The 12293-nt window shown below is 38.3% G+C and overlaps 1 protein-coding gene across 1 annotated transcript in view; it reads left to right on the top strand.

Annotated features, from left to right (window-relative positions):
- Positions 1-803: 803 nt before the first annotated feature.
- The window catches only part of fgfrl1b (fibroblast growth factor receptor like 1b), a 34088-nt gene continuing 22598 nt past the window's right edge, over positions 804-12293 (top strand). Inside the window, exons 1-2 of the mRNA XM_016282869.1 lie at positions 804-1008; positions 1190-1279. Of these exons, the coding sequence (XP_016138355.1) occupies positions 1207-1279 (73 nt within the window). The 5' untranslated portion in view covers positions 804-1008; positions 1190-1206. The remainder of the gene's footprint in view (positions 1009-1189; positions 1280-12293) is intronic.

The following is a 12293-nucleotide window of genomic DNA, read 5'->3' as shown; positions in this document are numbered from 1 at the left end:
CATTTGAAGTTATGTAACATAATAACATGGGTATGACATAGGTATTACAACGAGAAGGTGATTTATGAGAAAATTTTCAGTGTCCCCGAAATTCAAAACGCATATAAATCACACAGAATGGAGTGTATTGAAAATCTGAAATAGCACCTAAATTTAAGTTCCCATGGGTACAAAAGCTTATAAATCATACAGAATGAGTTTTTTTTTTTTTTTAAATTTAAAAATGCAGAAAGTTTCCTGTAAGGGGTAGGTTTAGGGGTAGGGTTGTTGTAGGGCAATAGAATATACGGTTTGTACAGTATAAAAACCATTACGCCTATGGGATGTCCCCACTTTTCACAAAAACAAACCTGTGTGTGTGTGTGTGTGTGTGTGTGTGTGTGCGTGTGTGTCTAAAAAAATATACCTTGCTACGTGTACTGCATTAGGCTAACCGAGACTTGTCATTTGCACTTACATGTTGCTCTTTTGTTAGTTTTGATTGCTTCTATTGTCCTCATTTGTAAGTCGCTTTGGATAAAAGCTTCTGCTAAATGACTAAATGTAAATGTTTTTTTAATTATTTTGTTTGTATTACTTAAATTATTTGGTAGAAAGAAAGAAAGAAAGACATTGCATATTTCACCCTATCGAGAGTTCTTTCTCTAATGGTTATTATGGATTGCCATGGCTGGACCCCTACACAGGTGGAGTAGTGTTGGCATCTGTGCGCATACAGGGGTCGCTCGTGTTTAATTTGTGCCGGTCTCCAGCTGTTGGCGTGGAGGAGCGCTGCTGTGATTCACAGCTGTAGATCTTCAGTTCTCTCCACGGTCAGGGATGCTGACGGGTCATGTCAAGAGAAGAGGCGAGTGGAACCTAAGTACTCCTGAACTTTTCCTCACCTGGACAGAATACTAAAAAATCTGAAGACGTTTAAAAGACGACCTTGCTGCTCAAGAGTGTTCTTCTCCATCCTTCTATTAGAAACTGATTTACTCATAGTATTAAATTGCTTTCGGCGGACATGTAAGTACTCAATACCCCAACACTACTTTCATCAGGCTCTATTTACACCACATTTACTTTGCAAACGAACGCCTAAACGCGACGCGACTAACGAGCTCACGAGGAAAGCTGCTGTTGTGTTTTAGTTTGTCGCGTCGCAGTTTATAAACTGTATAAACATGATTCTCATGGTTTCTTTTAGTGGCGGGACATCATAAAATGTTTCCAGAGAGGGGAGGCTTGACTTTTCTCACTGGGGTTTTGATCGTGGCGTTATCATGTGAAGCTAGAGGTGAGTCATGTTGTCTATTATCAATCTTTTATTCATTCATTAGGACATAATTAGAGGCAATTTCCTTTGACGATACAGACTAAAGTTTGCGGTCTAATGCTGATTTTATATTCTTGGCTCACAAATAATATATTTCAGTGTGACTTTTTAGAAGATGATTATTTGTATGTTTCACTTTTGCCTCTCGCACTTTTGCTCAATCTAAACTTCTCTGAACTAAGAAGTTCAAGAAGAAGTGTCCAAAAGTGTTCAAATATTATCTCAAATAAATACATCAATAAAATCACATAACTTTTTAGTATTTTAGGGTTTTGAAGGGTTATACAAAGGGTTTTTGGGGTTGGGGGGGGGGGGGGATATTTTGCCCTGTAAAAACTTGCACTATAATTGACTTTAATTGAAAGTATTGAAATGTAATTTTTTTTAATACATTTAAGCAATAATCCGTAGTGATAAATTCAATGCACTTCTTCTTTTTCAACATTTGAAGTTAAAACTGAAAATAAAATTGTGTAGAAATTATTAGTTAATAAGTATCAATGTTAGTTCTTGTTATAACTGATTAAATCAAATTTGTTATTATAGCATGAAAAAATTACAGTGCTACTGAACCAATTTTAGTTTGCTATAAGGTCAAGACATTAAAAAGTGACCTTTTGCTGCCCAATTTGTTTATTGACTACTTTAAGAACATCAGGGAATGGGCCGGCCGTGTTTACTGACACAGCAGACCAACCGCAGACACATATAAAGTCATTCTTTTGAAGTCTCACATCTATATCTGCACTGCGGTGTCTCAGACCAAACAAGAGGTCCTTGTTCCCTGAACTGTAACAGAAATTTAGAGGTACATAATTCAGTGTTCCCTGCCAAGTTGAAACGAAATTTACATAAATCAATGTCTAACTAATGACACCAACTGTGCTGGAGATTGTGTATCGGAGAGTTGAGTCAGAAAGGTGTGGACCTTCTCCACATGTGCCATCACCCTGCTGGGAGCCCAAAGGACATTTTACTGCCTCTCCGAGGAAATAAATGAATGTGTTTGAAAGAAAAAGCCATTTCTGTGTGTTGTGCAATATCTTAGCTCATCTTGTATATTCCTTTACAATTTATGCTTTGACTCATACTGGGATGCCAGACCTGTTTATCTTTTAAGGTGGCTTAGCCATTTATGGTCTCATTTATGTCACTATTATCTGAAACAACATTATTTGGTCTGGCATAATAAATCTGGATGAGTTAACTGTGGTATTTACTCTGTTAAAGGTGATTACTATTAATGCGCCCATAAGAATGCCAGGTTAACCCACAAGTCAGAGCCTGACCTCTACTAAGTAAACAATCCATTGTCTTCTCTGTTTATTGGTCCATTTGTTGACTCTATTCCTCATTGTGTGCTATGAGCACTTCTTGAGGGGGGGTTCTCAATCTTTGTTGTCCTTGGATTGCTCTTCATTTTCCCCTATCAGCCATTCTTGGAATTCTGGGTTCCAGTTTTCCCACTATCTGTGTGTTAAATGTAGGGAATAAAGGAAACAGGAGTGAAATATATGACGTTTGAGTTAACTGGCTTTGCAGTGATTGCTGAATGAGGTGTATGTCGGTGGATTTGCTAAAACAGTGGCATTCCTCAAGCTGTAATATTCAATAAACAATTAGGAAATGTTTCAGGAAACCGTTTGTGCTTTAATAGATTTTGTCAGACACAACTGCACTTGGTTCATTTAAGAGGGTTCATTGTTGGGTGAAGTGACTATTATGTTGTGGAGAAACACGATATGGAGCTTAAGGCAAGACAGTTACTGGATGTGTTTCCAATGACACTTTGGCACTGTGTGTTAAGATCATTACTGTGTGACAAACACTTGTTTCCATAGAATTCTGGAAGAGCAGAGAAATGACTTCTTTGTGGAGAGAAGGGGGGGATACTACTTTATTTGCCAGTACCTGTTTTACTTGTGTGAAGTTAGAAATTAAGCAGGTGTAACTGTACTTTCAAGATCATGATATTCATTCAAATCTGGAGCTCATATTTAGAAATAAAACCTTAAAGCAGCACAACCTAAACACAAGTTTGCATAAGATAAAGCACAAAAGTTAAGATGCATTTTGCCATTGATCATAGATGTCGCTGAATATATTTATTGAATGGTCAATTAATCTTGTCTTATCATCTGAACACACTACATTTCTGAGATTTATTTATCTACTGTAAGCAATTAATGTCGATTTTTACAGAAACCATTTTATTTACTTATTTAATTTTATTCAGGCAGACTGTCAATGTGCATTAATGGTGTGGCTGTTTAGTGATTCTTTCTGCTGGTTAAATCACTTTGACAAGTTATCGACAACTTTCTAAGTGAATCATTGACCTGCTATATCAAGTCATTGAATCATCCGTTCAGCCAGTTCGTTTAAAACTGTGAATTATTCAAGAAAGAAAACAACAAAACTGTGTGTTGCTCAGTGTTGCAACTTGCAACAGTTCGGTTGTGGCTTTGTTTGGAATAATTTTCATTGGTGGAGCCACTGTATCTAAAAAGTAAGTTACTCAACATTAACTTTATAAAAACAATGACACAGTTGTTCTGTATCTCTGTTACGCAAATAACTAAACGGCTGCTAGTTGTACTTGTAACATGACATTTTCAAATTAGCAACAACCAGGGCTTGACATTTAATTTTTTGCTCACCAGCAACTGTGGCTAGTGGTTTTCCAAAATGCCACTCAGAATTTTCACTGGCCTCAATTTTGTTGTTAGGAAATTACATTTTATATGATTAAAGTTGACTGCTGCATACTAAAATTTAATTTTTGCAGGTTTCCAGGTCATTTTTTAACTAGGTAAAGGGCTGTTTTTTCCTAACCTTATTAAATTTATGCATCAAATTCTTACATTTCAGTCTTTTACATCAGTTATTTAATCTATAAATATGAAATGGTAGGGGGAAAATGCAATGATATGCTACTTTTAAATATGAAAGTAAACCACTATTTGGTGGAAGTACGTGATTGTCTTAATGAGTGAGTCATTGAGTCATTCATTCAAATGATTCATTCAGATGGCAGGTTTATTCAAGAATGAAGCAAGTGCCTGGCTGCCTCCGAAATCGAATACTCTCTTATAGGTACTTTTCTGAATTAGTTATTACTTCCTGACCACAAAAAGAATATGTTCTATATAGTATGAATGTGTGTAGTATGATTGTAATCTGGACGAACTTCATTCACCATGTTGTCATTGTCACGTGACCTACCGCCGTCAGTTGCGTCACATCGCAGCAATTCATAAATCCTCTCCCGTGGCCTCATGGGATAGTGTCCATCGAATGCACACTTCAGAATCCCGTCAGAAGTTGTAGGTCATGGGTATTTTTGCCTACTCTTTTATTACTATAAATTTGTACATACTTCTTTTATTAAATACTGATTTTGGATGCAACTCCTGTCTTTATGAATGGGATTTGAACCATTGAAGCTGTATATTCAAAAACGCTGAATCATTCAGTAACGAAGTATCACTTATTGTTGCTCAGAGATGCACGACTGTTCTGCTGTGATCTTTGTTTGGAACTATTTTCGTTAACCAAATTGAGCAAAAATGGTCAACATAAGTCACTTAATATTTACTCATTTGAATGAAATCAATGTTACATTTGCAGTCAACCTGCCAAAGTGGCTAATGGGAGTGATCGTGTTACATGCCCCTGCTAAAAATCCACCCACATTTGGGGGGTGTTAATGTCAGCATATTTTGATGTAGCAACTGCAGACCATGAATCAAGGATGTAAGGCACACAAGAGTGTTTTTTGGGAGGCTGTTTGGTTGTTCCTTACTTGTTCACATACTTGTTTATCTTTTTTTAACAGCATCTTGGTTGATCTGTCCTATAAAAGCCTGTTGAATAGCAGTTTGATTTAATAATTATTAGAATATATTCCTTTGTATAATTCATAGATTTATGTAGTGTAATCTAGCTTTGACCAGAATTCTGTTATTCTGATTTTAATTGGATATCTGTCGTTATCCAATTAAAATATGTCAAGAATCTGATCACAGCTGGGATAAGTGTACACTAGTGTAGGCTATTTGCTTTCATCTCAATACCTCATTGGTTTCTATGAGTATGGACAGCTCAGATTGGCATGACACTCCTCCAGCAATCCTTACACACACAAACACAGCAGTCAGCTCAGACAAAGTGTGAACACAGCGGTTTGAGAAATGCTCTTGCATCCCTGTTCTCTCGTGTGGTCAGATATTTCCTGTTTCTCACTAACTTTCCTGCCGGTGGAAAGAAGCTGACTGCTTTCTCCCAAGAAAATGTTCGGGTTCCTGTGGCACGGCGCCTGGCTGTTATAAGCAGCGCAGCTTGATATTTGTCAGTTTTTTTTACGTTTGTTCTGATCTGGCAGATGATTGCTGCTGCAGAGCGTATACTTGAAGTTGAAGCGAAACAAACCGTATCCATGCTAATAAATATAGCTCTGATTTACGCACTCTACTGGTTGTAGAGTTCGATGAAAGACAGAAATGTGTATCCAACAGTCGTTGGCAGTTACCAGCTGTTTAGAGTGGCACATGTATCAAAGGCCTGTATTGCGTTCTTTAAAGAGGTCAGATACGGTAAAACGTGGTATATTTGCAGACACAGGAACATCAGGAAAAGGGTTTCGTTTTCTCTCCTCTCAGATATTTAAATCAGTTCCAGACTCTGGGGTTGTAAGGAGGAGATGTTGGCCCTCATGCCCCATTTACCTCAATAATCTACCTTTTAAAGTAGAAATAGCTTTGATAAGAACAGGGAAAACAGGCTTCAGTTATGTAGGTCTCCCTTCAGCTGGTCTCTCAGCAGGTGTCAGGATCTCTGGGTTTATTAGACAGATAATGCAGCTCTGCAGGCGAGCCCTGCTTATCAAACAAATGATAATGGAGCAGCTCTGTTGGAGCCATGCTGTGTCTGTGATCTGCCTCTGCAGGACAACAGTAATGCAGGCGTCAGTATCTGGCTGCTTTGGCCAAATTACAGAGAAGCCAAATGCAATGGAAAAGCATAGGCTGCTTCATATACTATGCTTTGAATGATTAGTTGGCCTGTGCTTTAGTTTAATACAGAATACTAATGGCTGTAAGTCACAAAGTTCTACACATCCTGTTCAGCTTATGTGTTTGTTTATTAAATATTTGGTCAATTTACTATAAACTACTAAAATAAATAAAGGCCCGATCACACCTACGACTATAGATATAATGATAAAGTTATAAAAATGGTTCTAATTCTGTGAGAATAGGGATGTTTACTCTACCTTCATGTTGTTCCAAACCTGCATCACTATATTCTTTCAAAAGGAGAAATTTTAGCAGATTATGAATGATGAGCTCTGAAGAAATGACAACGAGCACCTAACTTGCATGCTATATTCCAAGTCTTCTGAAGCCATAAGATATTTGTGTGAGGAAGAGACCTCATTTAAATTTAAAGAGACCATATTTAAAACTTGTAAACCAAACATCATTCTAATATCATACTTATGGGTCTTGTCTTAGTCTGACAAACATAAACATGTGCATATGCAAATTGCATGAATAAGGCCAACTATCCATGTTGTTTCTCTTGGGTCTGCTCAAAAATGTAAATGGATATAAAAGACAGAATATATATACTACTACTACTACTTTTATTATTGTTATTATTTATTCATTCATATTTTGTATTTATTTATTGTCTTTTCTCTGGTTACCATTCACTTTTATTGTGTTAAAAAGAGCAGGGTTTTTTATTTACAGAACTTTCATATTTGGCTAAACTAAAATCACTTACGCAGATTTTCTCCTCCAAATCTATGCAAATTCAGTGGTAGTTAGTCATTAAATATTTAAAATAGTAAGCTATGCAAACATATTTTGCTGTAATTATATTACTAATTGTGTTTGATTTAACCATCAGGGGCCTTTTTGGGCCCTGGAGATGTTTTGACATGCCCTGACATTTGTGGTTATTTCAGTTACTTATAACATTTTAATGGCTAACGTCTGATACATCTCTGTAAAGTAGCACATCTTTGGTGTAGTTCTTTTATAAGGCCTTCTTATAGATTCTCTATAGAATATTTACTTGCATATTACTATAAGCACATTTATACAGTTTCAATGAGCTACACTTAGGATTGAGTTGTACATGTTCCTGTGTTAGAGAAATGATGTACTTGGCACAGAGCTGAAAATGCCTAAGGATACAAACAGCTGTAACCAGAGCTGCTCTTATCTGCCTGTCTGTCTGTGTGCGCTAGAGACAGAGTTATTGTCTGCCTGTCTGTCTGAAAGAGCTGGAAACTGTATCAGTTCAATGCGGCACACTTGTGAAGAAAACAGTAAAAAAAATAATATATATATATTTGAAAATGTCAGTATTTAGTTATTTTGAGAGGAACATTATGTTACATGTGTGTTTGCATGCATGTGTACATGTGTTTCCAATTTGGATAATTATGATGTTGATTGAGGTGATTTCACTATTAACAAATTTTTCTGCTGAAGTTTGTCTTGCCACAGGAAGTGAGCATTGTTTAGTGTACCTATGTGGCAACTGGGTTTTCAAAAAAGGATTATTTGGCAAATACCTCTGTCTGCGTGTGTGTGTACGTGCACACACATGCACATGTGCGTGTGTTCCTTGGCATTGTAAATGCTGAGCAAGTTAACCAGCACATTTCAATCGGGAAATAGTGCAGTTGTTAAATCTGAACATGATGTTCATATCATCAGGTCCTGCAGTGAGTCCAAACACACACGCACACACTAGAACATTAATGTCAGGACAGCATGAACCCAGTCTGGCAAAAACTGATGCTGTATTTTACCCCGTATTTTTTAATCTCAGATGAAAACCAGAACCATTAGCCCATTATTCTCCTCTGAAGTCTGAGGGCTTTGCTTTGTAGTTCGTGATCTATGTTAAACGTGTGCTCACATCACAAAAGCCGTCGGTTTTGTGGGTGAAAAGTCAGTTTATGTAAACAAAGCGGCTAATGAGCTGCATTCGTCGGTGCTGTATTGCGTCGACGCGGCTCTTTGAGTGTCGGTATTTATGGAGGAGGTATTAAAACACAAAGGAAGCGCGCCAAGCCTTTGAACGTTTTTTTTATAATCTGAGCTTAGTTAAAAAGTTTCAGCGCTTGAATAGTTCTGGGAGTTCAACTGTGTTTCATCCCCTTCTTGTCTATGTACCTGTGACATACCGAGCTGGAGTGTTTGCACAGGTGGGAGAGGGCAACTCATTTTGAATGAGAGATTGAGAGCTGCCATCCCACCTTTGTTCTCCATATTCCCGTGGACTGAGCTTGTCGGAGCAGTGTCCTCGTGCAAGACCAGGCCGATGCATTCGTCATGTGCAATTTGCTGTGTATGGGCGGTTCACTGTTTCGATACAGGAGCCTTCTTGGGAATTTCTTTATCCCCTGTTTAAAAGAAGGATTAGCTTGTGTTTTACAGGATTACAGGTGTCCAACACAACAAGGATCAACCTCAGCTGCGAGAGATGCACTTCACTGTCATAAAGCAAATCCAAGATCCCATGTTGTGAGCTCTAGCATTCCAGGAATTAAAAACTTGGACAGTAGGGCCTCTTTTCCTATAGCTGTTTTTAATGTTCTCTCACACTTATTGCTAACTCGGGTGCACTTTTCCTAGGGTCATTGCAATAGGTCAAAGGTCAGGATGGGAAAAGCACCGAGAGCAGGAAGATAAACAAAGTACAGTGGCCTCGAGTTTGTTTCAGCATCTGGGAAATAAAAGAGAAGATAAAAGGAAATGGGTGAACTTTTCATGTTCTTAGTGTAACGTAGGGTCAGATGTGATTAATAAGGTGAGCTCGGCAAATGCGTTGTGTGCAGTCTTGTCTTTTCGCGAACAGCTGTGTCTGCTCTGGCACGCGATTCTGTCAGTGTCATTGCAACAGCAGTAGCTCACGCTGCAAGGCATAACTTAATATGTAAACACTCATGAGAAAGAAAGAAAGGAGAGAAAGCAATAGAGAGAAAAAAGAAGCAGCAAAAGAGAGCCAAATCAGGATTAGAGGCCTTGCGTGTGATGGCTGTCGGCCGGGATTTTTGACACAAAGGCCAAAGCTTAATAAGCAGGTGCTCATTACGGTGCTGGAGACCAGGTTACTCAACATTACCCCTCAAACCCTGCAGAGCTGCGAGTCTATTTACGGGGGCGGGTTTGGCGCGCTGCAGTGCCCTTCCCTGTGGTCCAAATTGCTGGTGGTCCATATGAGGAGGAAACAAATAAGGAATGCTGTCTTACATAGAAGAAATTGGAGATGCTGTCCTGCATTGGGTTTCTGAGGTTGTTGGATCGCAACCTCACTTGGGGGGGGGTTGGGGGTCCTGAAGTACTGAATAATAACCATCATAATTTCAGCTAGCTTGAAAGCAAGATAAATCTCAAATCAGGTTTGTATCCATAGTGAATCGTACTGAATAAAATTAAACACCAGTCATGCTTGAATAGGGCCATTTCTACTGTATATACGGTAGCAATCTATGGTTTGAAACCATTGGCAATAATCTAACATCTCCTCCTTGTAGATCATTTGGTTGAACTGCAGACTGCAGCAGCATGGCAGCTTGATGACAGACAGGAACACTTTAGGTGCATTTACAGTTATGGATGCTACTTCTCATCTCCAGCTCTCAAAATATCTCTGTCAGGGTGAGGGTTTGGCAAGCTTGATGAGACAGGACAGTCTTCAACCAGATTCCCCAGCTGGCAGTTTAAATGTCAGGGGTTCATCTGAGATCCTTGGCATCAGCCCCTTTCTAGCAAATGGACTTAACAGGGTTATTACCGTAAGCTCAAGTAAAGCTATTGTAAAGTAAAGTAAACTAAACCAGTCCTATTATTATATGATATTATAAAAACATTAAATAAATAAGTAAAATAAATGAATTAACTGCATAAAATATTTCAAACATAAAATTTCAACATTATTAATGCAAAAAAAAAAAATCTGCATATTAGAGTGATTTCTGAAGGATCATGTGACACTGATGACTGGAGTACTGATGCTGAAAATTCAGCTTTGAATCACAAGTATGAATTACACTTTAAAATATATTAAAATACAAAACCGTTATTTTACATTTTTGGAATAATATTTCACAGTTTTTACTGTATTTTTGATTAAATAGATGTAGTGTTGGTGAACATAAGAGCCTTTTAAAAACATTTAAGAAATCTTACCAACCCCAAGGTTTTGAATGGTGATGCACATTTCAAGTTTGAACGTAGCAATAAAATAAGAACAGAATTTGCAAATGTAAAACTAACTACCTCTTGGTGCTTAATTTGGTAAAATGTACAGGAGGTCATCAGAATTAAGACAAAGTGAGACCAGGCGGCCTGGGCTTCGCTGTGTTTAATTTAATTAATGGATCAGTGGATGATGGGCAGCTGCTCTGTGTCCTCTTCAGAGCACAAAGAGCAGCCCATAACCCACAAGGAAGTCTGTGTGGAATCGCACACATGATGTCAGACTTCTGCAGTGCCTTATTGAGTTAGCTTGGCTCCAGAGGCAGCAGTTGGTCGAGGTACAAAGTCTGGCTCAAGATCTGATTACACTCGGTAGAGAGACAGCTGTGAGCAGTGGCGATGACAGAACCACAGCTCTGCATTCACATTACCAGAACTAAAAGGGAGAGGTGTAAGTGAACCTGTTTACCTAGCAATCCTGTGTTTGTGTCAGCATAGGAGGCTCTGTGCAAACAGCATCAGGCCTCAATCTCTGCCCATTATCTCTCTTCCTGATAAAAGAGTCACATTCCATTGCCAAGACCAGTGCTGCAGTGTTTGGTCTATCTGTATCTATCACTGATCACATGCTGAGTCCTATAGCAGTCCTCCCCTTTTGCAGGAGATTCACCATAAGAGAAGATAAAGCTGCTGCTAGATCACATGAGAATGGTAGATCAAACTCTAGATGACCTGGCAGAAGCTTGGCTGCCAGTGCTGTTTGTTTTTTTCTTAGAGGAAAAGAGTGTTAAGTCAGAACATCCACATGCATGATGTACACAGTTTACTAAGAACTAGTACTAGTTGTTTCTTTTTAAATTATTTGGTGACATTTTACAATAAGGTTTAAAAATGAAAATTGTCACCACAAACATGTTGTTGCGAACCTTTATTATGTAATGTCTTGAGTTTAACACAAAAAATATAGTTTTGAGACACCAACATTGTTTAAAATATTTTCCTTTGTGTTCTACAGAAGAAAATTTGGAATGACATGAGAGTGAGTAAATGATGACAGAATATTATACAGTTTTTTACATTTGATTAATATTATCATATTAATAAAATGTGAAAAACAGTATCATTTAATGAAAGTGACGTGACATGTGGCCAAGTATGGTGACCCAAACTCGGAATTAGTGCTCTGCATTTATCCCATCCAAAGTGCACACACACAGCAGTGAACATACCCACACCGTGAACACACACCCAGAGCAGTGGGCAGACATTTTTTTGCTGCGGCGCCCGGGGAGCAGTTGGGGGTTCGGTGCCTTGCTCAAGGGCACCTCAGTCGTGGTATTGAAGGTGGGAGAGAGCGCTGTACATTCACTCCCCCCACCTACAATCCCTGCCGGTACGACTCTCTAAACATTAGGCCACGGCTTCCCCTAAAAAAGTTTAAAAGTGAATTTTATGGTGAAAACTTTAAAAGTTAAATAGTAAAAAAAAAAGTAACTCGTATTATTCGTTCATAAAATATTAACTAATTTATACAACTTGAAATTTAAAAAATATATTAGTACTGTATGTGTACGCTACTGTTTCATTTCTTTGAACTCTTTCCCTGCCAAACACAGAATTTTCTGGTTCCGCGTTTTCACTGTTATACGCTAGGGGGTGCTATTACGCATCTCCTGAATGAGTCTAGAAAGTGCCGATCAAAAACACAGACCAGGAAGACGCAGAAACGAGCGATCTCATATGTAAGCATA

Source organism: Sinocyclocheilus grahami, unplaced genomic scaffold (genome assembly GCF_001515645.1).
Source record: "Sinocyclocheilus grahami isolate Dianchi unplaced genomic scaffold, SAMN03320097.WGS_v1.1 scaffold167.1, whole genome shotgun sequence".
Lineage (NCBI taxonomy): Eukaryota > Metazoa > Chordata > Actinopteri > Cypriniformes > Cyprinidae > Sinocyclocheilus > Sinocyclocheilus grahami.
This window is presented reverse-complemented; position numbering and strand designations above follow the sequence as displayed.